Source organism: Neopsephotus bourkii, unplaced genomic scaffold, assembly GCF_033783945.1.
Source record: "Neopsephotus bourkii isolate Nb327-2 ecotype Australia unplaced genomic scaffold, CSIRO-AGI_Nbou_v1 NB_1723, whole genome shotgun sequence".
NCBI lineage: Eukaryota > Metazoa > Chordata > Aves > Psittaciformes > Psittacidae > Neopsephotus > Neopsephotus bourkii.
Window position 1 is genome coordinate 766,951 of NW_026902197.1, and position 26,299 is coordinate 793,249.

General features: G+C 49.7%; 1 protein-coding gene across 11 annotated transcripts in view; it reads left to right on the top strand.

The window, feature by feature from the left end:
• Nucleotides 1-21,320, top strand: part of PPIP5K1 (diphosphoinositol pentakisphosphate kinase 1) — a 46,626-nt gene extending 25,306 nt beyond the window's left edge. For 3 of the 11 annotated variants that reach the window (XM_061376591.1, XM_061376592.1, XM_061376590.1), the window contains 9 exons: nt 231-347; nt 603-767; nt 1,857-1,947; nt 6,673-6,795; nt 9,870-9,932; nt 12,342-12,521; nt 17,872-18,009; nt 18,437-18,550; nt 19,596-21,320. In XM_061376591.1, coding sequence (XP_061232575.1) covers nt 231-347; nt 603-767; nt 1,857-1,947; nt 6,673-6,795; nt 9,870-9,932; nt 12,342-12,521; nt 17,872-18,009; nt 18,437-18,550; nt 19,596-20,242 — 1,638 coding nt within the window. In that variant the 3' untranslated portion in view covers nt 20,243-21,320. The remainder of the gene's footprint in view (nt 1-230; nt 348-602; nt 768-1,856; nt 1,948-6,672; nt 6,796-9,869; nt 9,933-12,341; nt 12,522-17,871; nt 18,010-18,436; nt 18,551-19,595) is intronic. The other 8 variants (XM_061376593.1, XM_061376594.1, XM_061376596.1 and 5 more) reach the window with 8 other exon arrangements.
• Nucleotides 21,321-26,299: the final 4,979 nt, after the last annotated feature.

Consider the following 26,299-nt stretch of genomic DNA (forward strand, 5'->3'; position numbering starts at 1 on the left):
CAATTTGAATGCCTCAGCTTTGTGCCAATATAGGCTGTCCTTTTGGATGAGACAAACCTAGAGCCATTATGTTCATGGTTTCTTGTTGCTTCCGCTTTCCTTCCAAAAGGATGCACTTGGGATGCGTGCTGCACCAGCATGACGATATGGCTGGATCCAGGCCACAGCCTGTGCTGACAGTGGCACTGATGGTTATTTATTTACCTGTTCCCTGTGCTTCACATTCACAGGACCCATCTTCAGAAGAGCGTTTCCATGTGGAGCTGCATTTCAGCCCTGGCGTGAAAGGCTGTGAGGAAGACAGGAACGTGCCCACAGGGTTTGGCTTTCGCCCTGCCTCTGCAGAGGTGAGCGTGCTGCCTGGCTCTGGCTGCCCTGCCAGCCTCTGCTCCCAGCCAGTCTCCAGCAGCAGATGGTCCTCTGAGCTTCGCTGTGTGCCGCTAATGGGCTGCGGTCCCTGCTAACCCCCAGGGCTCACCAGAGCAGTCTGAAGTCCTGCTGTCCTCCTAAGCTGCCCAGAGCTGGGGATGCAGGGCTGGGCAGTGCCTGGGGAGCACTTGCAGAGCCACGTGCCTATAGATGTCAGTGTTTCCCTACTGCAGAATGAGGACAAGAAAGCAGACCAAGGCAGCCTGGAGGATCTCTCCAAGGAGAAGAGCATGGATGAGCCAGACCGCGCGCAGCAAAGGTCTCCGCAGCTTTCCGAGCCAGTCAGCATTCAGCGAAGGTCACCGCTGATCAGGAACCGCAAGACGGGCTCCATGGAGGTAACGATGCCTTGCGCACCCCTGGTGGTTCTAATGAAGGTCTTTTGCTTGGTTTTGGTTTCCTGGCATTCCTTTTAATGGCTCAGAGTTTGAGTTGATTCTGGTAAAAGATTTGCAGATGTTAAGAGGGATATTTTGGAAAACAGGCCTCCCAGACTTCTCCTCATTCATGAAGGACAGGGGGAACACAGGTCAGAGGAACTGGTGAGGAAAAGCAAGTAAGGAAATGCTTAAAGCCGCAGGTATTATTTAGATGATGTGCTCTGTAGAGGCATCAGGGTAACCAGCTGCAAGCCTGTATGCAATCTCTTCACCTAACTGTGGTGACATCTTTGCCTTCCTTAGGCCCTTTACCTCTCACAGTTCAGCTTCACATTTCTTATTCCTGTCTCCCATCTAAGATCTCACACAGACCAGAGGTCCCTGCCACCTGGTGGGTTTACTACAGAGGGTTTGAACTGCCAGGGTTTAGAATTGGCCCGTTCATTGATCTGCAAAAAGTAACAAAGATCAATTTTACTGTTCTTACTTCTCTCCTTCAGGGCTGTTACATGTCATAGGGCTAGCTGCACAGTCAGCAGGCAGCTGGCACCTTCAAAATGCTCTAGAGTTGCCCCTCCTTTTGGAGGAACTTCACAGGCATTTCTGCTGTATCTTTTCTGAACGAGTGAAAGCACAGAATCAGGGCTCAAGGTATTTGTTAGCTGGGCTTCCATCTCTGTGTCACTTATAATGTAATATTTGCATGCAGCAGTTGGGCTCTTTGTAAAGGCCCATACTAAGTCAAAGGGGATATACTTCCCTGCTACCAAAGAAGGAAGCCCTACTGATCCCAGCAAGAGACTCGAGACAAGGAGCTCAGTACCTGAGTCCCTTCATACTTCTGAAATCTCCACTGTTCTGCAGCCCAACACAAACTTGAAGTTAAAATGGAGTGTGCACTGTCACAATCTTGGCATATGAGTGCTTTCATGCTTCTTGCAAATTGTGATTTTAGGGAAAAGGCATACTTTTCTTTCCCTTCAGTCAGTGTATAGAGGCTTTTGATTCCAATGAGCATGACACTGATGATACTCTTTGTCTTTGCAGGTGCTATCTGAATCTTCTTCCAAATCAGGAGGTTATCGCCTCTTCAGCAGTTACTCGAGACAGTCTTCTGAGATGAAGCAAAGTGGCTTAGGTACTGTACTTGACCTGTAACCAGCCTGCTCACGTGGACCTCTGCATTTCTGTGGGCATGTCTGTCTCTACATACACATGTGGCTAAAGTTCCTTGTGTATCTCTCTGTATGTTTCATGTTTTCTTTTAGTGTTACTGTTTAGACCACTGTAGAGACTATCTTGTATTTCCTTTTGTGCATGATCTCCTTCAGCTTCTAGCAACAGAAGATATACTTTTCATCCCTTATAGTATGAGCAACAGAGCAGGCTGCGTACGTGCAGGTTTCACATTGCTATCATTTGTTCTACCGTTTCTGAACTTAGTAGGAAGACATAATTTTACATGAGAACTGTGTGCTTTCTGTTCTACAAAACAGTAGTTTGTATGCAAAGGTGCTCTTCATGCAAGATTATTATATTTCTGCCTTTACTTCATAAAAATCTCTTCTGTGGAACAGATCTGTCATCTGCAACGGTGTTTGACAGCTCTGTCATTGAGCTGGAATCCCTGGTTAGCCATTCTTTGCATGGTAGCCAGCAGAAGAGAATATTTTGGGGTACTTGGTATTTTCTGCTTGTCCTTGAGAATACCGCTCCCTGTCATCCTAACCTGAACTATGGCTTAGGAGTTGAAATTCTTCCTGAAATGTTTTTACTAAAGCAAGATTTATTTGGAAACTAAAAAGCTGTCTTTGTGTCACGAGGTTCAAAGACAGCTGTGAAAGCTAGATCTTGCAAATGATTAATAAGCACCAGGAGGTGGAAATGCCCAAGTTATGCCCACTTTTTCCCTTTAAACTTGTTTTTGCCTTCTGGCATGGTTCTAGATTTGCAGCATTTCTGATTCATCAGTTCCTTACTCTGTTATGTGGACATCCTGCAGCCAAGAGGCCTGAAAAAGCCTGATGGTTTCTTTGTTGCCTTTGAATGAACTGCTTCTTTGGAAGCTGGTTCTTACCAAGTAAAGGGAATTTTCTCCAGAGTGGTTAGGAAATATTCCTGGAGTCTGCCAGCTACACTCCCAGCCAGTTGGAAAAATCTAAGAAGAAGTGCTGATACACATCATTTTCATGAAGATACAATAGCCTTGGCCATAGTGGGTTTTGAATGTGCTGTTTCTTGTGGTGCATCTACTTACTTCTGCCTTTCACAGACCGCCTGCAGGATATAGTAGCTGTAACAAACTGCCTTACTTAAGCTGGAAGATACCTGTGGCTATTCTGTGAATCCATGTGAATCAATACAAGCATTTCTGAGGTGTTGCACAGACAGCTGCTTGGAGGATTACTGAATACATCAAATGCTACATACAAATTACTGTTGGTATGTCTGAGTACCAGAAGGCACGTGCTCTGGAAAGCAGATATTACAGTCTACTCACCACAGCCTTTTCCAGGTTTCTGGGGAATGTCTGTTTGGCAATAGAGAAGACTACAGCTCTGCTGAACCGCTTGTTTAGTACTGCTTTTCCTTGACAACAGAACTTGAAATGTGATCCCAGCAGGTTCAATCCCAGGTTCTTACCTGACCTGCCTTGCTGGGAAGCTTGTGCTTGTCACTCTCCCAACTGTGAGGCTCTGCAGAGACAAAACTGCTGAGCAGGAATTGATAGTCCTGATCTGTGACAGTAGACCCCTAGCTGGATGCTCAGCCCAGCCGTGATCCTTCTCTATGGAGTATTGCAGCTGCAGGCCCAGAAGAGAGACCCCAGATTCCACTGTTCCTGGTTCTTAGGATATCTGTTTCTGTGAATTTCTCTTAACCTGAGAACTGTTAAGAAGGATGATGCCTCTACCTGTAGAAGTCAAGCTCTTCAGGGAATTATTCTGATTCCTTTCCTGTTTGCAGAAATCTGTTTTCTTCCACTTTTAGGATCTGAAATGTGCACTCTAGAAATAATACAGAACTCATAGGAGCTTGAACTTTGTCTTTAATACTTGTCTCAGCAGTTGTGCTATGAGGGGTTCATTCAGATACTACTTGCTGCCCCTGAGCTTTTCTGACAGTGGCAAGCTATTGGTATTTCTGAGAGAACAAATTCTCTGGGAGAATGTCTGTTCAGGTCTAACCTCATGTGTTTAGGCATGCAGGAATGGGAAGCAGGACAGAGCTCCTATAATAACTCTGCTGCCACACCTGCCAGAATGGTGTCCTTCCTGTAATTTAAAGCCTCAAAATGTCTCTTTGGAAAAGGGGTGGCCCACAGCTTGCTTTGTCTATGCAAAGTGATGCTTTGGAGGATGCCACGTTTTTGGGGACAGGAGCAAGTGCATTATTGTGGATTGTCTGCAATAGTGTGTATGCTTCTAGCTTGAGAAGCCTGTGAAGGTTTCAGTGCCTTTCTTTGCTTCCAAGAGTACTTCAAAATGGGGTGAAATCACTCCTTTCTGTTTGAGCAATAGAGGTGTTGTATTGCCAGTGGGCATGAAACTTTGTGCTGAGACTCCCGTAGGGAAATAAGGGATGTCCTTTTGTTAAATATCTGAAATACTGAAGGTATGTCTGAAAATCAAATATACAAAAAAGATCCACCACATACAGGAATTTCTAGCAAATGTTGCTACATCTTGACTCCAAGTGGCTCATATGTTGAGGTTAGATATATGGAAGAAGTTCTTTATTATGAGGGTGGTGAGGCACTGGAATGGGTTGACCAAGGAAGCTGTGAATGCTCCAACCCTGGAAGTGTTGAGGGTCAGGTTGGACAGAGACTTGAGTGCCATGGTTTAGTGTGAGGTGTCCCTGCCCATGCAGGGGGTTGGAACTGGATGATCTTAAGGTCTTTCCAACCCTGCCAATTCTATGATTCTGTGTTCTTTAGGATGTGAGTGTGTGTTTGTTTAGTTTGGCTACAGTGAGCTCCTGGAGTTCATTGTAGACAGTTGCTGCTGTCCACAGAGTCACCTCTGTAAATTCTGTTTTGGCTTAAGGGTGCTATCAAGATGCCTCTGTCTACAGTGGGGTATCCTTAGCTTAATGATTAGTGGCACAAAGTTGCTCAAGATAGAAAGTCACAAGACTCCTCTGCTCCATTTTTATCTGTTGAGGTTATTTTTGTTGCTGGTTTGCTTTTAAGTGGTGGAAGGGACAATTGGGAGCATCATCCTGGCTGCTGCTTGACAAAGTTTCTTTTGCATTCTGAGAGACTCCAGTTTGTGCTGAGCCAGCACTGGGCTTCAATTCCAGCCATGAGGAGGAAATTGTCTAAGACTTGTGTATCAGTCACCCTGCTGGCAAGAGTTTGTCGCCTGTTTGTCCAAGGACGTGTATGTGCTAGTGTGTGCTGAGGAAAGCTACCAGCAGTGTCACAGTGGTGGAATAGCTGAAGTTCAGCGTGTATGAGAACCCTTTAGGTCACCCCCCACTGCTCCCAGGAGCAGATGTCTTTAGCTTAGACCTGTGAGTAGCTGTGTGATAGTTCTTCCCCTCATTCACCTCTTTTGAGACTGCATCTGAAGTTCTGCTGTCTTGTCCTGGGCTTCTTACTGCAAGAAAGTGTGGATGTGGTGGGTATAAGACCATAAAGGGGCAGTGGAGGAGGATGAGGGCTGGAGTACACAACCTTGGAAGAGAAGGTGGGAGAGCAGGGCTTGTTCAGCTCAGAAGCTCTGGGGAGTGGAAGCCTTTATGCTATTCAGCCACCTAAATGGGAGGTTACAGAGAAGACAAATCAGTATAGGCAGTATCTTTTTAACAGTAGTAACAGTTGTACTGTTCCAGTTAAATACTAATAGGCAATATGTCATTTTTTTTTGCCTTGGCAGACAAGGTGGAACAAGATCAACCTGCTTGTTTCTGGAAGCCTTTTATATGTGGGAGTAAGGTTGTTTTTAGTAGTCGGTATTCTCAGTTCAGAATGCAGCATCAAGATGGTTTAGCAGAGAATTTGTAGTGGGTTTGTCTGGCATATAATAAGGTTTTGTCTCACTCACAGTTGCCTTCCTCAGTTGCTAATGTTTCAATTGCTCTATGTTCCCTTAAATATCACATAATGTCAGTCACTCTGCAGAACACTGTGCTTTGGAGAAGCAAACACCAGCAGTTGCCAAAGCCACTGGTATTAGGTTGCTCTCCTATGCATGAGATTGTCTTGCATGCCATATTCCTCACATAGGATAGGCAAAGTTCCATGCTGTGGAGGGTAGTTCATGGAACAACTGGGTCCTCCCTGGAGTAGCAAGACGTGACCAGATGAATATGAAATACCATCTGGGCAGTCATTAGTGAATGCAAGCTCTCTGCTCACACTGCTTTCCTTACTGCTTGTCAGCCTCATTAATCCACGTTTGCCGATTAACAGATCAGGCAGGCCTTTCTTCCTCTCGGTATCCTGCAGAAAAAGGAGCTTTCCAAAGAGAAGGGGCAGAGGAGCAGAAACATGAAGCCCTGTGACACGGACATCACTGATTTGGCATCCTGGCTTTTCTGACATGAGTATGTAGATTTGCTGATTGGAGGGTGTCAAGGTGTTTCTCCTAGGGCAGGGCAAAAAAGCCAAATGGAAATAAACCCCTGGATGGAGACAGGAACATTCCTGGTGCTGAGTTTTGGGCTACCTGTGGTGCATTTGGCACTGTTGAATTTAGAATGGGAAATACTGCTTCCCTGTGCTCCCTGGCATCATTTTTTTTTCCTGAGGTTGCCTGTGAAGTGGCCAGTTCATTTCTTATTCTTTGACTAACCCTGCTTTTCTGAAGTTGCATGCAGTGGAGATACAATACTAACACCTTCCATGCCTTTCCAGGGTCACAATGCACCGGCCTGTTTAGCACCACTGTGCTGGGAGGCTCCTCCAGTGCCCCCAACCTCCAGGACTACGCTCGCAGCCATGGCAAAAAGTTTGCCAGCAGCCTGACATACAAAGACGGTATGTGTGTCCCTGTGCAGCAGCGGTTAATCTGTGGACTTTGGTGTCTCAGGATGCTCCTGAGGCAAAGACAGACTGCTGAGAAGAATGACAGTAGAACGTGCATATTCATCACACCTACAGTAATGCATTTTATCATATCCCAAGAAACTGTGATTCTTGGTAGGAAAGACAGGAGCTGTTATTGTGTGAGGAGTTTTATGCTGATGTATGGTATTATAAATCAGGGTTCCCAGCATCTGAATGGATGTAAAATTATCTGTCCCCTGTTATTCTTTGTATTAGTTCTAACAAATGGCATTGTAGTCAATACTTTACAGAGTCTGAGTGCCTTTCTTACTGGAATCGTAACAAATACTGGCACTGATGGATTACAAGGTGGGAAGATTATTAATTTGGAGCCTTTTGGAAAAGCAGGAGATTGGTTCGTTTGGATTTTTGTCCAGCTTTGAGGAAAGAAAAATGGCCTAGGTGATCAGGGCAGAAAGCTGCTATCCAGTCTCAGAGCTATTGGAACCTCATAAATGCTGTTGTATTGAGACCATTACATATACTTGCTTTGTGTGCAGCTTTTCACTGTGTAAGAAAAAACTGTGTTGCTTCTCTCCTTTGCATGGAGCTCCCTAGCAGACACCACGCTGGGAGTGATAGAGACAGGAAGGGTAAACTGGTTTAAACCCTGCTGTAGCAGCCAGAGCTGCTCAAGGCAGCAAGTGCTGGCTCAGAGGTCCCACAATAAGCTCGTGGTGTTTGGCACAAGACAAGGGTGTGAATACCAGGAGAGCTGCTGAGAAGGCCAGCGAGGGCTCTGACTGCTTTCCTTCCATAGCTGCAGGCAGTGTGAATCCAAGGCAGCTCTAATTCGCAGGGAAGAGCGTCAAAAGACTGCTTGCTCTATCCCCAGCTGGGAACAGCAGGTCCTGCTCAGTCCTGGTGCTGTGCTGCCTGTCTCTGTAGGATGTGTGGTAGGAGCATACCCGCAGCTGGCTACTCATGTTTAAGGTCCAGAGCAGAGTCCTGCTGCATTAGCCTGAATTCAGTGCCAAGGTCTCTGCATGCCAGGACACAGTTGCACCTTCCAGTACTTAACGGGCAGACTGATTTAGCTAATGTGTGACTAACACAGCCCAGAATTACTCATCTGGATGTTACACTTCTTTCTTCGTGTTTGTTAGTGTGCTGTGGCACTCCGTGCTAGCAGCACCTTGCTGCAGTAAGAGCAACTGTGAGGAAGAAGCAGGGGGCTTGGAAAACCAAGTAAAAGGGTGTTTAGCTTCCAGAGAAGGTAGTTTGGAATGTGGAAAAGGCCTCCATCTGCATGTTCCTGCTTAAATGAACACCAATGAAATGCTGAACAACGGCATTTAAACCAAATATCACTAGAGCTGAGTAAAGTAACATAGCAGCTATGGCAGGAGCACACTTGTATCAAGGCCTTTTTCAGGCTAGTGATGTTTAAAATCCTTCAGATTCTGGAGCACATCTTTGCATGATATTTTCTTCCCATGGCTGTGATGCTTCAAGGCGTGGTGCATGGCTTATAGCACTTCATCAGAGACATGCTCGAGTTAACATGCTCCTTATGTCTGAAGTCTTTTTTACTGGGCTCTGGAAGAGGGCTAAGGAACACTTCAGTGGAAAGTTGTGTCCCAGCCTCAGCTGATGGTTGTGATTTGAAGCTGACTCATCTGAAGGCAGGGATCCAGTGTGCTGTGTTGCAGTACCATTTAAATTGATGTGCTGTAAAGGCAAGGGGGAGATGTGAGGTGGGATGGCGGTGGTTACTAGCTGGCTGCTGCAGCTCCAGGACTAGGGTACTTCTAGGGGATTGCATGTGTAGAGAAGATTGCCATGCTTTGTTTGAGTTTGAAGGGGGGAAAACAGTTTTATACTAGCAAAGGAAATTGCAAATTTGAGAGTTGGTTTAAATATATTATTTGGCAAAGTCAGTGGATGTAGCTGGAGAAGCACAAGGTGGGTGTGGAGCATAAATTGATTTGTGTATCTTTAGGAGTGTGTGCAGGGATAGGTGTAAGGACCCTATTGACTAGGTGGAACAGACACATGGAACATGAAAGAGAAATCAAAGTATTTTTGAATATTTCCTAAAAGTTCCCAAATAGCAGCAGAAGATATGACTGGCTGGGGTCTCATGAAATCCTACATCCAGAGGGTCTGACCTAGGGCATTTTTTTCCCCGTGATAGCTGAGGAATTTTCAAAGTGGGAATAAACTGAAGTTGTCTGCATTTTGGTGGTTTGTTTTTTCTTTTTCTTTGGTGCATATGGAGACTCATCCATGTCTTCTAAGGCTCATCTGTTTGCATCTCATTAGCTGCATAGAATCTGTCCTTGCACTGTCTTTCTGATGGGTGATTTTTATGTGAGAGCTTGGCCTGGCCTGGAATATGGCCAGGGGAAGCCTGAGGACTACTCAGTATATCCCTAATCCTCTTTGTACTGCAATGCTTTGAGCAGCAGAACTGTAGAGGCATGTCTTCAGGGGTCTTCTCTTTGTTCCCTAATTCCTTGGTTGATTTACCTGTGAAGGCATGAATAGCTCTATTAGCTTATATTGCAAGGGTGTTTGAGCTGCACTTGGCTATGCCGGAGCTCTTCAGTTCCTTTGCAGAATGATTGTCATTTTCCTTGGGCAGAGGTGAATCCTGAGAGGTGTCCTCCTGTGCTGCTGCTTGCTTGGCCATGTGCTCCTGTGGCTGTGAGCATGGCCTCACTGCATTTCACCCTGGGCCGGGCCTGGGTTGCTCTCAGGATGGCTGCAGATGGGGTGATGCTGTCTGTGACAGAGAGAATATGGCTGAGGTTTTGTGGTGTCAAGGGGGACTCTGCGGGGCAGTGCAAGGTCAGTGGGGAGCCGGCAGAGCACGAGGAAGCCAAGCGGTTCAGTCAGACCAGCAGTTCAAGAGTGCCTGGGCTGCCACAGCAGTGCCAATGGGAGCACATTGTCGGGGTCCAGCAGCAATTCAACCTGAAAGGGTAGTTGCGAGCATATGAAGGTTGGGGAATCCTCAGAAGCAGGCTGTTAACTGAGATGATCTGTTTTTATTTCCTCAGAGCTCTTGTCTATGCCAGCCGTAAAACGATTTTCTGTGTCGTTTGCAAAGCATCCGACTAATGGTACGTTTGCTTCCTTGATTTGACGTTCCCTCACACTCCTAACCCCACACCCACATCACATTCTCTCTGCACATAGTCTCCTCTCAGCGCTCTTGTGGTTTTATTGTGTCTGTACCTGGTGTCCGAACATGCTTCACCTTCCCCCATTGTCTCACTGTGACTAACGTGTTCATTCATCCTCTGTGAAGGCTCAGTGGTTCCTCTGCTGTCCCCCAGGGCATCTGTGTACCCAGTGACAAAGCAAGAGCAGTGGCTCTGAGAATGGACTCCTAAAGCAGCCCTTAGTTCCACTGCTGACATTAAGGCCTTGTTCCACGCTCCCTTTTGGTGGGGTGGGGGTCGGGGTGGGATGCCACTGGATTTGGTGGGAGGGGGGAATATCCACTCCATATCCTAAAAGCTTCAGCAACTTGGGTCCTCAGTTTTTACACTGCAGATCTGCAGAACCAAAACAAGGATAGCTTGAGGCTACTCATGTGTCACTCGGAAGAGTGCAGCCTAGGGTGGGGGAGAAGGAAGTGCTGACAGCCTTCCCCTGCACATAGTGCTCCTCAGCACAGTCATACTGGTAAATTCATGGCCTCCTATCTGTACACGTATCTGTTCAGGTGGTCCCTTGGTCACTCCAGTCGTGGTGATGTTGGTGGGAGTAGGCTCACCTTTCCTGCAGATGCTGTCCTGGGAATGGTGTCTTTCCAGAGCTTTCACTTGTCTGCTGTTGGTGGACAGTGGGCCTGATGCCTTCCTGAGGTAGGAGAAGATGGGCTTCATGCCACTGGGAGAGGCAACCTGCTGCACTCCTGGCATGCTGGTAGCTGTGGAAAGGCTCGGTAAAGGATGTCTGACAGTGCTGCTGTTGACTCCCTGTCTCTGCTTCATATTGCTACTAACCCAGCACCTGTCTTCTGAGGTTAAAGACCGCTAGCTCTGTTTTAGCAGGTGTCTTGCACTAGTGTTTACTATCTGAGTCTTGCGCAGAAACTCTTGACAAGGTTTGCTTCACAGCACCACTCCTACCTCATGGCTCCTGCTGTTGAATCAAAGCAGATCACACAAAGATGCCAGGTTAAGTATTTCTGTCTTACGCAATCAAGGCTGCTTCTGCAATCTTGTTGCTTGGTAAATATGAAGATACTCTGCTCTGCATGATCTGGAAGATGGAAGAAGTTGAGAAGACTGTTACAAAGACCAAAGTTTTGGGAAAGATGAAAGGGGAAGGGGCGGCTAAATCGTCACTTCATCGTTTCGAATAACTGAAGGGAATCTATTTTCTGTGTTTGCTTGGTTTTGTTTATCCCAAATTGGCCAACTGCTCAATTTGTTTGTATGTCTGGATACCATCTGGGCTCACGTGATGTGTGTCAGCAGGATGTGTTGTTCTATCTTGCCAGCAAAACTTGTCCCAGGCACCAGTCTTTCCTAAGCCACACTGTACAGCAAATGCCTCCCCCCCAAACAGCATAAAGTGAAACTGAACATGAGGTTTTGCCCAAGTGGCAACGTGCTTCATAATCAAGAAAGCAAAGGCAGAGGTCCAGCAGGTGTGAGCTTGGAGGCATATTTGGCATGTTTGGTTTAGGCTTGGCACTGGTTTTAGCAGGAAGGGTCTTTAGCCACATGAAGCACACACTTGAAGATGCAAAAGCTATTCACAGCTCTGACTCTGGATCTTGTTTCTGAAGAGCTGCCTGTGTGGTGAAATGGGATGGGTGAACCGCAGCAGAGGCCAAGATGTCACGGTGTCAGGGCCAGATGGTTTGTGCTCTTGTCTTGTGAGTCCTGGGAGCGTGAGCTGGGCCTGTGTACATCAGGAGACATGCGTGCATGCTGGTGTCTTGTCTTGCCATGCAAAGATAGCACAGAAGATTCCACAGGGCTGTTCTGAGAGTCTGGAAGTCAGCACTTCTGTGCCCCTTCTGTTCTGACGCGCCCTGAGCACTCTGCTTTCAGTCCAACCCTGGGCCGTTTGCTCTCTTCATGTGCTGAGGTTGTTTGGATGCAGGACTGGAACACTCTGTTTGCAGTTTGCATTTCTTGTCTCAGCTGGGGGAGGGTGAGCGTGGGCCTGACCTTCTTATGTAGCCAGAGCTGAGCTGTGTTGGGTTTGGAACCTGTCCTAAAATGTATTCGCTTGTCAGACTGCCACTTCCAAAGATGACACCTCGCTGCCCAGGGCCTGCCCCGGCGCTGGAGCTGCGTGTGGCAAAGCATGGGCCGGGTGGGAGCCTGGCCTGCTGCAGCGTGACTGGGGGTATGTAGATCCAAGGGTCTTCCTGGCCTGCTTGCTGCGGGAGGGACTGGGCTGCAGTGTGTGGTGTGGGTCGCTCCCACCCTGATGCTGGCAGCCTCATGCCCACAGCTCTGCAGTTTCTCTGTCCCCTCTCACTCTCTATGGCCCCTTTCCTCCAGATACATTTGAGCACCTCCACGTTGCCCAGTTGCTGCGCCGTTTTTCCTCTGACTGTGCCACGAGCCGGAACATCTCCCTGGATGCCGCTCTAGCCCATCACCTCCAGCACTGCTCCTACCACCTGCGCCTCTTCAGGAGCTGGCTGATCTCAGGGCAGGAGGACTTGGAGTGTCTTTACGGTACTGCACGCTGCAGCTGCCTTGGTCCCATGCTCTTGTAGCTGAGCGGGGACCAGTGCTTGAGAATGCAAAGTATGCTTTGCTTCTAAAAAAGGAAAGCATTTCCCTCACTGCATCCCCTACATCTTTGGGCTGCTGCTGCAGCAAGCTGTGTGGGCTGTTGTACCTGGCACTTTTGGAGCCTTAGGCGGTAGCCTTTCCACATGGAGCCAGTGCTCTTTGTGTGGCTGTAAACTCTGTTCTTTCCATCTCTGGCAATTGTTCGTTGCCTTCTTCCTTTAGCCAGGGTAAGCCCTTCAGCTTCCTTCAGGTTAGACACTGAGCAAGTACCGGTGTGTTGCCAGGCTGACATGGTAGCTCTGCACAGGTCTCGCTGGGGTACCACAGGGTGCCCCATTATTAGCAGAGGAACCGGAGTGAACAGTAGGACTGTGGGGAGGAAGAAGCTCAAGGAGGTGCTGCAGCTGGTCACATTCAGAGTGAACTTGCTGTGGAAATCTTGGGGAAGTGAGTGCCTGTGGGATTGTGTTGTTTCTAGAGAAGCTGAGTTAAGAGAGGGTAGAAACTGAGCTTCTGCGTGGCTGCATTGCATGGCATCTGTTCTGCCTGGTAGGAACTTTGCAGTGTGTCTTGTCTCTGGTGGGAAGAGGTAGGCGATTTCAGCATTGAATCTAGCTGTTTCAGATCACAGCTTGCTGCTGTTTCTCTGGTGTTCTTCAGCCTCTGGCATGGATGGGAAGTCTGATGCACTGAGGTCTCAGTGCTTCTAAGACCCGCAGGAAGATTCCTGTCTCAGAGAGGCAGCTACCTAAGGCTGGCTGTTAACATTTACCTGGCACCATAAAACCTGCTTGGTGCATGTGGCTTGCTGCGCTGTGTGATGTGATGCATGGACCTCCTTTTTCATGCAGATCCATAGGTGTTAAGGGGCAGAGGCAGTGCAGCTTTCCATGAAGTGAAGCAGCAGGGTCAAGTGTTTTCAGAGCCTGAAAAAGGACATTTTTTCTTACACAGTCTGTTTTTCTCTCAATATGGCCCTTTCTTTCGACAATTTGGAAATGGCAGTTGCTTTTCATATATAATTAGGACAATCCTTGGTCTCCTAGCAACAAATACTAAAGAGGAGCAAAGTTGCTTCAAGGGGAGAGATGCTGGGACACAGCAGACTGCTGCAAAGCCAAAGCTGAGCTTCTCTTGGGAGCTCCATTGGGAGAAGAAATGGACTCGGGGCTTTGGGCAGCAACCTGCCACGTACTGAGCATGGTGCTGGGTTGTGCAGCCAAGCACTCGAGCTGAGTACCTCAGCATGGCAGCCTTCCTGTGGGGGATTCTGACCTCCGCAATCAGCCAGTTCCTTCTTGCCGTTCCCTCAGTCTCATCAAGCTCACAGCTAATTAGAATGCTTGGGATTCCTGCTGGGGCTCTTCTCGGACCGGGGGTTTCTCTGGTCTCTGTAGCTGACAGCCCAACTTCCCCTCCTGTGAAAACTGCCTACTCCTAGCCATTCTTCCTTAGCTTTCAACTGTACTTCTATTCATACAAAGCAAGCGTGAATTAAAAGATAGAATCTGGGAGTTAATAGTATAAGTTGGCATCCATAGTTGGAAAGATCATCAATAGAACTCTGAAGCAATCTCTCTGGAAACCTGTGCTTTTCTATGGGGGAAAAAGAAGAGTGTGAAGTAAGTCCCTGTGGGTAATGAATTACAATGCTACTGAAGCCAAAGGTCAGCTGTGGAGGAGCAGAGGACAGCCCTGTGATAGCGAGCGGGCAGTAAACCACCCGGTGATGTTCCGTGTAAATAAATGTACGTGACAAAGGGAAACAGCCCTAAGTTCAGACTTACATCAGAGCTGGGGGGCTCTGATCTGACCATCACCACTTAGGAGGATGTGGAAAAGGGAGAAATCTGCGGTCTGGGAAAGATGCTTGTGACAGTGGTTGGAGTGCTCTGGAGAGGGGTGGTGGGGGTCCGAGTTCAGTGTCTGCTCCAGTGCAGGAACTAGGAGGTTTCTAATGAATTGAGTAGGAGCAGCTTCAGGCAGAAGTCATTTTTCTCACACAGAGTTCAAACTCCTCACCATGGTACATGGGGGTGTCAGGAGCTTAGCTGAGTTCAAGGGGAGACCAGAGAATATGGAAAAGGCACATCAGGTTCAGAGCAATTCCAAGCCGCAGGTCAGTGGGGCTTGGGGGATTGCTTGAGGGAGAGAGTCACTGCCTGCTGGAGTCTCCTGGGAATCTGGGATTGCCTGGTTTTGATGGAAGATGTGAGGCAGGTGCAGGTCTCCGTTTGCTTTATAAAGTATAGTGTGCTAGATGATTGCTGCCCAAGGGTGCTTGTACCCAAATCACCTTACTGCTCTTAGGAAGTGCTGTGTGTTGGTACTAGGCAGCTCTGAAGCAGTGTTACTGTAAGGGGAAATTCACTCCCTCCTTGAGCCTCTGGAAGACTTCATGAGCCTGTTTACACTGAGCATGCAGTAAAGCGTGCACCTGCCAGAGCATGAAGGTCTGGGGCCAAGAGTTCAAACTGGAGCGCAGTTGGCCTTCAGCTTTGGCATCAGTGTGCCCGGGAGAGGCGAAACAGGACTTGCAGTCCCCTGGTGATCTGCCTGCAGAGTGGCTCTTCTGGCAGTACCATTCTCTCTGCTGCTGTATCAGGATGCTGCTGCACTATCGATTCAGGGTGGAGAGTCTCCCGTAGCCGCTCCCTCACATCACACACAGTCGCCTTGGACATCCAAGATAACATACTTAGCAGACTCCTCTGCCTGGTCTAGCTTAAGGTTTTTCCCGTAACCAGGTCTTGTGTCTAACAGATGGTTTATTCCTATTCTACTGAACAAAAGTTTTGGGGACATAACCACGCTGTGCTCCTCACCTACAGAAGATTACAGTGGACTTTGGGATTCATTTTTATCTACTCTGGTCAGCAGATCCATGCCACGTGCCTCCCCCTCCAGGGCAGACCCCACTCTGAAGGGAGCAGATTGCCCTCTGCATTTTAATGCAGTTAGTATAGTCAAACCTGAGCAAAATGAAAAATGAAACTCATTCCTCTGTGGGCTGCTGAATGACTTTGGTACAAAATGAATGGAATTCTGTCTGATTTCTTATGCTTTTGTCAGCATCACAGACTCCTGCCCTGCAGGCCCCAGGAAAAGGCTTTGGGAAGCATCCGCAGTAGCCAGGCAGTTGCCACTGGGGACCTGTCCAGCTGGAAAGGCTCCTATGGTTTGCACTTGTGCTTTATTTTTGTTGTCCTTCCCAAAGATGTGGGTTCTTTGCTAATCCTGTGTGGTGCAGAAGTGGCCAGAGCTGCTCTGATGCATGTAAGGATTATGGTCTGTAGTGGTAACTTCTGCTGTGGCTCTGCTGAGGTGCAGGGTGCTGCCTCTCCCAGCAGCTAGGCAGGTAAGGGAGGTGTGCGAGGGAGTGGGCTGCCGTGCACAAATGAGAGGGATTCCTCAAAATTAGTAGTGCTTCCCCTCGAGAAGGAAAACTTTTGCTTTTTCCACCAATTGCTTCAGAGGAGTCAAGTGCCACAGTGCTGAGCTGTGCGAGCAGGCCTCAGCCCCTCAGGATACAGGTACCTCCTTTCATATCAGCAGTGTTGTCAGTGTCACATGTTTGCTTTTTCCTCTTTTTACTAAAGGAGTGCCCAATCACTTGGATCCCCATCAGTGCCTCCAGTGTATTTTCCACCTGTATTGCTTGCCCTGTGTTGTAGTAAAACTTCTTCCCTTTTCCTCTGGAGACCCCAACAGCTGAGCCAACTTTGGTCCCTCTTAACACAGATTCTGTTGTGAAATGACATCAGCCTCATACTGTGATGCTCCAGAACCGTCTCCACACAGCAAGGTGTTAAGTCTTGTCCTGTATCTCGCTCTCCCAGAATGCCCAGGAGAAAATAATGAACAGATACTCTTCCTTTTTCAGCACATGCACTTTAAGGATTCTCAGCAAGGGACAAAAGAGTATTTTTCCTGTGTCTTATATTCCTTCATCCTAGCCAAGGATTTGTTACCCTTCATGCTTTAAATTGATGTTTGTAGACCCTTTGTGGCATAGGTAAACCTCCCTGGACTGGCTGGGGGGTTATCTCCAGTAGCTGTTACAGCGGTGTCTCTGCAGCACTGCAACCTGCTGATGATCTGGTCTGCAGCCTCTTCATACTGCATGTGGCTTTGCTCATCTGCTGGCTCATGCTCCTTGCTTCTTGCAGGACTGGCTTAGATGAGCAGATGAGACTTTCCTGGAGGTGACTGGAACAATGGCTACACTTAGCAGATAACCTAGGGTGGTTTAGGTCTTCCCCTAAGGTGCTGTCAAGCTGTAGAGATTAATTATAGCCTCCCAGTGTGTTGGGCAGCAATCCCGACACAGTAGAGCATCAAAAGCTGTTGTACTTCTTGTATTTCAAAGTAATTTTCCTTCTCTGTAGGAGACCCAGTTCCTTCCCAGGGTCTTTCTGAGCTCCTCAGTTGAGCTAGGAAGTTACAGAATAGGAAGCCTAAGCTGCAGTTTACAGGCCTTTAAACTCAAGAGCTGCAGAGCAGGAGGAGGCCTCATTCCATATTCTCAGACTCATTAATTTCTTCCTTGCCCCTCTGGCACTTCCAGGTTGGCTTGGGTCCAAAAACCTTGCCAAGAAGCTTGGATGAAGAGGAAGATGCTTTGCAATAATACTCCTCTGGCTTGAGCAGCAAAGAATTTGCTGTGAATAGCTGTGATGCGGCATTGCTCTGAGCAAGTGTCTTAAATATTGAGATACATATTCATACTAATTCAGGGTTTTCTGGCATTGAAGTCTTGTTAAGGGGACAAATACTTCAAACACTGCCCATCCCTTACTGGGGATGCAGGCTGTGAGATGCGAGTGGAGGCTCTGCTGCTCCCTGTGTCTGTAGCAGCGTGCGCTGCCTTGCTGATGGGATGAGGGGTGCTGTGCCAGGCTGGGCCGGGGTGGTGGGTCCTTCTGTGGATGTTCTGTTGACTTCTCTCAAATCCTGTGCAGCTTCTGTAAAGCATGGGCACTGTTCTAAGTTCTCCAACATAATCATAGAGTTTAGCAAAAGGGTCACAGGCTTTGCAGCAAACACGGCTGCTGCTAAGATACGTTTCTTCCTCTTCCCCCTCCTTCTGCGTGTGCCTGGACGCTTGCTTTCAGGTCTGTTACTGCATGTGGTTGCCTAGCGGTGATTTTCTCGGCCTGGAAGAGGTGCCCTTAGGCCTGAGTGTGCCTGTTTGATTCACAGACTGCCCAGCTCCTTCAGCTATGAGTGGTCCTGCATGGATTTAGGTTGCTGTTTGCTCTATTCATGTTCTGATTGGGTTTCTTTCCAGGTTTTGAAGGCTGTTCCATGGTTCCCACCATTTATCCCCTGGAGACCCTGCACAACTCCCTCTCTTTGCGACAGGTCAACGAGTTCCTGACAGCTGTGTGCAGGAGCTGCAGTGAGTCGCATGTCCAGTCTACTGCAGGTACTGGTGAGGTGGGCTCGTCTCTGGGTGAGCTAGAACAGAGTTGAGGCAAGGAGAGTGTTTGGTCTTTTGCGTTAATGGGACAGATCAGCCTGACAGGACTAGCAACAAAACAAACCAAGCTGTTCTAGAGTGTTCTAGCCCAGGAGTGAGCTGTGCGATCCAGCTCACAGCCATCCGAGGCCACTTACTTGAGAGCCAAGCAATCGGTCAGGTCTGTCTGTAGCTGATAAGTTTGGTGACATGGATACAAACTCCAGCTTTGGAAATCTTTGCCTCAGATTCCCAGGAGCTGATGGACAGGCATGGCTCTGAATCTGCACTGTTCTTGAGCCCTTCTGGGAGTGCCTGCTTGTAGCTGCTGGGCTACAACCATTCCTTTATGTCTGTCTGAATATTACTGATCTGTGTATTTCTTTTCTTGAAGCTTTGTTTGATTCAATGATTGGCAGCCAGATACCAGGAGACCCCTTTATGTCCCAGCGAATCCTGACATCAGCCTCTTTGCCATTGCGCCAGCGTTCGGATAAGCCCCCTTGGTGTGAGTGTTCCCTTCTTCATCGTGGGTCAATGTGATGGTGAGGGAGGGAAGTAAAGGGTACCAAATGGTGGAAGCCAAATATTTGTGCTCAGGGTTTCTGTGCTCTGCCCTTGAAGGAACAGAAACAGAAAAGGGAAATAGGTAAAAGGGAAAGTAGTCATACTTTCCAAAGAAAGATGCAAAAAGGGACTCTCTGTAGTATTATATATCCTGGGGACATGTGCTGTTGGATGGATGCTGTCTCTCCAGACATCCTCTGCTTTGTGCACTAGGACATGGAGGGCCTGAATGCACCTCATTTTCATTTCCAGTTTTGTGATACTCGGTGGCATATGGCTGGCTCAGTGTTGGCACAGGGAAATACCTTTTCATAAGCAGCCACATCCATGCCTCACCCAGAGCTCCATGCAGGACAGCTGATCATTTAGCTCTTCACTCACAAGCTTTTCTGCAGCTCCTGGGCCTCATGTGTCACAGTCTCAGCAGAGCTGGTGAATGTTGTTAGCTCCCTTTGCAGATCTGACTGGAACTCGAATGGTAAAGGATTAGCCAGCAGTTGCACAGTGAATGTCTTAGTAACACGAGTCAAGGTTGCCACTGGAGGAGCAACCCTACTCTTGTCCTGGCCGTACACTCTTTGTGCCAGGAGTAGAGAGTGTGTGTGTGTGGGCAGCAAGGTCAGGGAACTGATCTGACTGGAAACAGTTGTTTAATCCTCCTCCCTTTATTGGATTAGATGTAATCTAGATCTGTTCTCTAGTTCTGCTCATTGTACAGTATAAGGCAAGCAATTGGTGGAGAATCCATACTTCTTCCAGTGGTGACTCGAGCTTAGCATGCAGGGGTTATGTGCTTGGGTTTTCCTCAGCCCAGCTGCCAGAAGTACAGGCAGGGGCAGCTGCAGGCCCCAGCCAGGTTGCGTGGCACACAGACTACCCTCACCTACTGTCTATAGCACTGGGGGGCTGCGGCAGCGTGGGTCTGCCCAGGCTTTGGGCTGGGGAAATGTCAGCTAATTTTTGAAGATTTTTCTTCCTCCTTGCAGACAGCAGTGGCCCCTCGAGCACAGTCTCCAGTGCAGGCCCATCCTCCCCAACCTCGGTGGACAACTGTGCTCGCTTCAGCTTCACTGAGAAACTTTGCAGCAGTCCCCCCAGAAGCGAGGAGCAGCTGAATAGCCAGTCCCCTGAGCAAGAAGAGGGACAGCCGCCAGGCAGCGGGCTTGACGTGGAGGTGGAGGTGTCTGGGTTGTTGGAGCCAAGTGCCCCAGAGACCCTCACCTGGAATAAGGGCCCAGAGCCAGGCAGGGTCCTGGAGCTGGCGGAGGAGGACTCTAGCCCAGAGAAGAGCGTGGTGAAGCTGGATGAAGAGGAATCAACTGGGGAAATGTTAGAGCCAAGTAACACAGGGAACCCAGAGTGTGGTGCAGGGCCTGATGTAAGGCTGGCTGGGGAGAGTGTGAAGTCAGGTGAGGGGTGTGTAGGGGGAATGACTGGCCTGGATCAGTCAGGGCTGTCTAAGAAGGGTTTGGTGCCCTGTGAAGAGGAGCTGCTGGGTGAGGTTCTGGACCCAGAGCATGTGGGCAAGGAGCCGCTGGGGGACAGTGCTGTGCCAGGCCAGGGGCAGCCCCTGCCTCCTGAGAGAAGTGTGGAAGAGCTGCAGCTGCAGTGTCGGGGGAATCAGCAGAATTAGTGGCTCACCAGATCGCAAACTGCAAGCGCTTCTAGCCTGGAGGCAGCCCGGTTCCCCACACAGCACCTCATGCAGCTGGCTGTCTACAGCACAGAACAAGCCATGTCCCAAGGCCACAGGACTTTGGGGTTTGAAAGTGTCTGCTCTGCTCCTCCACAAGCCAGCTCCTTGCCAGTTGGCGTGAGACGATGCCCCTCTGCCTTGTTAAGTGAATAACAAATGCATGGCACCTCCATGGAACAGGGACATGGGGCTGCACCAGTGTCCCAAGGGCTGTATGCTTGCTGGGACAGCAAAGTTAAAGGATGGGTACAGCCAAGGCTTTTGGGGTGGTAAGTCCAAAGGGGACAGATGCTCCCTTGAGATTCTTTGGCCCATAGGCTACAGAGAAAGGCAGTCTTGGCCCAGAGCAATCAGATCCATCACAACCACCAACCTCCTCTCTGTTTCTTCCTTCTTCCTCTCTCAGTTCCCATCACTGGCCACCAAGAACAGGTCCAGAGAGTCCATAGCAGGAAGACTAGGAGAAGCAGGAAGCATTCTGAGCGTGGGAAGGAGAGCAGTGAGGGGATGAGGTGCAAGACTGCCACCTGCAAGAAAACATCTCTGGTGTAGACTGATGTTTTCCTGCTGGGCTGGGGCAGGCAGGCGGCAGCCTGGGGATCGAGCCGGAGAGAGATGGGCAGGGAGAACACACACGGGTCTTTTCTCGTCCCCAAGGGTCGGGCAGGGCACAGCTCTGAAGTCTTGGTGACAGAAATTTAAAAACACCTGCTATTTGAACAAATCAGGATTATTAGAAACCAATAAGGAGATATCTCTAGTATATATGAAAAGTATTTAATACATATTTATGTAATTGACTTGTGAGCACAAGCCTGAAGGCAAGGTTGATACGGGTGTCCCTGCCGCCTCCTGAGTGCAGGCCAGGGCTGTGCCTCCTGCGCCTCCTGTACTTGTGGACAAGTCTGTGTTTGTCTGTAGCTAGGACCTGTGTTTCTGTGAAGCTGTGCCCAAAGATATCCACGCTGTATTGTGATGATGACGTGTGTTCACAGTAAATGGATGCTGTGGGTCCAACGTCTCTGTCTCTGATGCGGACTGGGGTAGCAGTGCATGTGAAGGAGCAAGCCCTGCTTGTTCTCTGTTGTCCCGGAGGAGGAACTGTGGCTGAAGCCACCACTGAAGTGAGTGCGTAGGCATGGGGCTGTGTTCGAGAAGGCCACACACCTCTTTTCCTCCACGAAAGAGCTGGTCATCGTGGGGGGAGCGGTAGTGGCTCCCCAGGGCCCAGGGTGGTTTGTGGTAGAATGGAAACACTGGCTCAGCCTGCTCAGCTCCTTTCTCTTGGTCCACAGCTCACTGCCATTAGCAAGCACATCCTGCAGCCAGTGTCCTCTTCCTCACGCCTGATAACCCCTACCTGCCAGGCCGGGCACTTCAGAAAGGTGACGTCCACTGGCACTTGCAGTGCAGTAGCTGAGCAGTGCCTGGATTCAGGACTGTGTGCGGGGCAGGCCCAGTTGCCCTCTCCTGCGGGGCTATGGGAGAAGGGGACCTGCTGCAGGGAAGTGCCCAGGCTTTCATTGGCAGCCGTGCATTAAATACCTGGAGGAACAGAGACCTCGGGTGGTGCCGCAGACCCCTGCCCCAGGAGCTGGCAGCGGGAGCACGGGAGGCAGAGCAGCACCGGATCCCATACCCCCCAGGTCAGTAATGGTGGGAATGACAAAGGGAAACAGCTCACAGCCACTGTAGCTGCAGCTCAGTGAGAGATTGGGCCCAAGAGAGAGGCCAGAGGGGTTTTGTGATGAAAAAGACAAACCTCCATATCGCTAATTTTACAGGATTTCTGTAAATTCTAATTGGTGTCTCAGCTTCTGGTTGTATCTTTTGGTTGCTGGAGTCCTCTAGCCAGAAATTAGCTGCATTGGTACTTTGCATAGTGACGATACTGTGATGTTTGTAGGATCAGAGGGTAACAGGGAGACAGGCTGGTGACTTGTCGCTGGTGGAGCTTGCGCTGCGGGAGCAGAAGTCCTGAACTCAAGGGCAGGTACCGTCCTATAGGCAGCTGAGAAGAAAGCTGGGCTGCCCACAGTGATGCAGGAGCGGGGCTCTGGGCCGCAGCTGCTCTCTTGTGTAGAGAGGCCAAGAAGGGATGGTATCCTTTATTTTAAAAGAGCTGCCTATTGGCTGCCTGTGTCGATAATTGTCTTTCATGATGCTCTAATGCTTCGAACGCACATCTGCAATGTGTTGTGAAATCTGAGCACTGGCCATCTTTTCCTAGCAGTGTCTTTACCTGTTTTCTTGGCTTAGCAGCAGGAGTGATTAATCCACAAGCAAGTCCTACAGAAGGGTGGTGTAAGGAAGGGCTATGACTCACAGGGGGGGAAGAAAAGGATGGTTGCACAGTTTCTGAGCACAGCAGCAGAAGCTGGTATTTTTGGCTTAATCTTGCCAAGCTAGTTCCTGCTCCTCAAATCTATGCTAATGCAGCTTGAGGTGCACTTTCCAATGCCCTTGTGCTGCATAAGTAGTGATGTGCACACCTGGCTGCTGCATGCTCCTGCGTCTCTGCCTGGGTGTAGCCACAAATCTTGCCTGCAGTGGCTGGGGAAGTTCGGATGAGGCTTGTCAACCCCTGGCAGATGTAACGAAGTAAAACCCTTTCTCTGAGTTGTTGACAGGGTGTGCAGCAGGCAAACAGCACAGGGACATGGCTGTGCGGCAGAACAAGCAGCAAATAGCAACCGTCTGTACCAAGTAGCCAGAGTACAGCGATGGCCTGCGCGCTTTCAGTCCTTAGAGCTGCAGGAAGGGTCAGGCTGTGCAGCGTGTGCAGGGTTTGGGCTTTGGTGGTTCAGGGGCCGCGCAGCCCTGAGTGTTGAAAAAAGACCCTACTCAGTATTGCTGCTTTTGCCTCGGACGCTCCTCTGGTGCACCAGTTGGCAAATACCGGAGGAGCTGATTAAGGGAGGGCCGTGTCATTGTCTTACTGGGACCTGTCTGTTGATTATCTGTTCTGGTTTCTCAGAGCCGTGCCCCTTCCCCACAAGTTACTAATCCTGATCTCCCTCCCCAAGGCCTGCACAGCAAGTGACAGACGCAGATGACCAACAGAGGACACTGGTGTCTGCCCTTGGTGTGAGGGTCCTATGTGCCCGCTCCTCCTGTGGTCCAGGACTGTTGGGTCCAGTGCTGCTCAGCAGATGGCTGCTCTGTCGCTGGCCACAGGGGGACAACAGGCCCAGGAGCTTGAAGGATTGCTGCGTGCCTCTTCAAGTTGCTCTGTAGGAGGCTCCCATCACTGTACACCTCTGGAAAGGCATGTACAGTCACAGCCTCTCAGTGAGCAGGAGCATGGCCACATCCATATGCTTGCTTAGCTGGAAAGCGCCTGTGGAAATAGCTCCTGGTTAAGGGTAATGGTTTGTGGTTCCTCCCCTGTCAGCAGCAGTTTGGCAGCTGCCCTGAGCTCTCCATCACATGCTGCACGAGCTGTGCCGTGCTCCGTGGCCACCATGTCCTCTCTTCTGAGGGCCATGGCCCGGTACCTGCTTTCCTTTTCCCTTGAGGTTCAGCTGTGCCACTGTGTCTCCTTCTGAGGATGCCCAGGCAGGAGCAGAGCTGAGCGGGCAGCAGCGCTCCGGCACCAGCAGAGCGCAGGGCTGCTGCCCTGCTCAGTGGCTGAAGAGCTGCAGTCAAGTGCCTCCCGCTCCAGCGGTCACCCTGAGTGCTGCGGAGGTACGAAGGCCCGCTGCTGCAAGGGGCACTGGCAGCATGGGGTGCCCCGTCAGTGCCCACAGGCCCTGAGCCAAGTCCCTCCTGCCTTCCGCAGGACCAGGGAACGCGGGCAGTGCTGGCCAGAGCGCAGGGCCCGGCAGCGGCGCACCATGGAGCGCGTGAGCAGGAGCTGCAGCGGCAGCAGGGGTTGTGCCGGGCTCCGCACCGGAACACCGGGGGCTGCGTCCCTGGCTGGGCCCCCGGCTGTGGGGCAGGGAAGGAGGTGGGGGTCCCAGGTGTGCTCCGTGCCCCTGTGTCGGTGCAGGGGGGGTGTTAGTGGCAAAGGGGGGGCTCACCTCAAATCGTGGAGGGGAGGGAAGGCAGCAGCATCCCTGTGTCCCTGCAGGGACTCACTCAAAGAACAGTTTGAAACCGCTGGAGGTGTTCTTGTTTGCAGTTAATGTGGCTTTATTATGAATGTGTTGGGCTCCTCTCTCGACAGCAGTTAGTTACAGAGTGTTTCACATGGAAATGAGCAAAAGGACAGAACTTGAGGAACTAAAGTCAAAAAGAAACATGATGCTGAAGAAAAGAATCAGGGCTCTGTTCTTAAGACGTTAGCGTAGAAGAAGCTAGGAGCACAGGTTGCCATTTCAATACAGTTAAGACGTTCACTTCTTTAATTATAGGTTTAAAATAGTATTTTGTACCTATTACATACAGGAAGATTACGCGTTGTTGCCCACATGCAGAAACAAGCAAAAGCAGAGTTTAACTCTTTCTCTCTATAGTTTTGTATTACCTCTGGCTCTGGATGGGTTCTGCTGGCTCCTGCAGGCTCAGCAGGGGCAGCATCTTTACAAATTGGCATCTTTACAAGATTTTTTTTCCCCGTAGCCTTTTAAGATGTAGGGAGGGAGGGGGAGGTGAGGAGAGGAGAGGGAGCGGAAGGAGAGAAGCTGAAGGGAGAAAAGACGGACACAAAAGACTAAACAAAAAGTGTGGTGCCTCGAGGTGGAAGCAAACTGCTGCAGGATAGAGGGGTCCAAGCAGCACGGCTGCAGCGAGCAGCAGCACCGAGCACATGGTTTTCACTGGAGCATGTGCCAGTACCACACTCCTGCCTGGAGGACGCAGGCACCTTGCAAAGCCTCACTACTACTGCTGCTTAGTCACAATTGCTTCAAGTTTGAAACTGAGAAACATTCATGTGTGGGTCTATCTAAAGTTAGTGCATTAGCCTTACACCTAGCCACGCTTCGGGATCCCGGGAGCCAGTCAATGAGGGTCACATTCGCTCCTGCACTGCTGGCAGCAGCACTGCGGGTGAGCCAGGAGCTCCTCCCCCTGCCCCAGCAGTGTGCAGGGGCAGCAGGAGCAGCTGTGGTACCCCCTGCAGTCACTTGCCATAACCAGCGCTCATGGGCACTGACCCCATTGGGTTACATTTATTCTTCTGGCAGACACACTGCGATTCCATGGTTAGAATGAGTACAGAACAGGGCAGGGATTTGCTAAGGTCCCGAGTGAGCTGACATGCTCCTAACGAGGGCTTTGCTGAAGCCTCGTGCTGCAGCCGCTGCGGTTCAGACATGGCCGTGCCGGCTGCCAGCAGAGCCCTGCTGCTGCCAGCAGGTTCTCTGTGGCCTTTGTATGGTGCTGTTCGAATTGCAGCATCTAAGTATTTGCGCTGAGAAACCTCTGAACTAAGAGCACGTGGTGTCATGTCAACATGTACAAATTATTAAATCTACATAAAACTGAGCTTAACATCAAAAAATAAATATATAAATTAAATGCAAAATAAACAATTTCCCTAGAAACTCCATTTGAATCCCAGGAGCAAGTTTCTAAGCAGCATTTTCTTTGTGTCAGCTGCCAGAAGAGAAGCACTGAGACCGATGTATCCCAGGCAAGCACAACACAGGGTCCTGGATGCTTATTATGAAGTCAGACCTCGGCGCCGGGCCAAGCACCGTGGGTGACACAGCAGATGGAAATACCTTTGAGCTGTATGTCAAGCCTTGCAGTATTGCTTTCTAGCTCCCCCCTCCTTCCCCAGAGCACACCCTACTGCCACTCTTGGTCTTACAGAAAGATAAACACTATCTTAGTGGGAAGTCCCTCTTGCAAGGCTCTCAGATTCTAACATTCCTGCTGCTCTTCCTGCAGGAGCTCCACAGCTGGGGTGGGTCTGGACACTAAGGAGGCTCTGGGTGACTGCTAGCAGCAGCGATGCACTCGGGGCCGTGCTCGTGCCAGGATGGCCAGCGAGCAACACCCACAGGAGGTGTGCCGGCAGCAGCGGGCTGCATCGTGCACACAGCG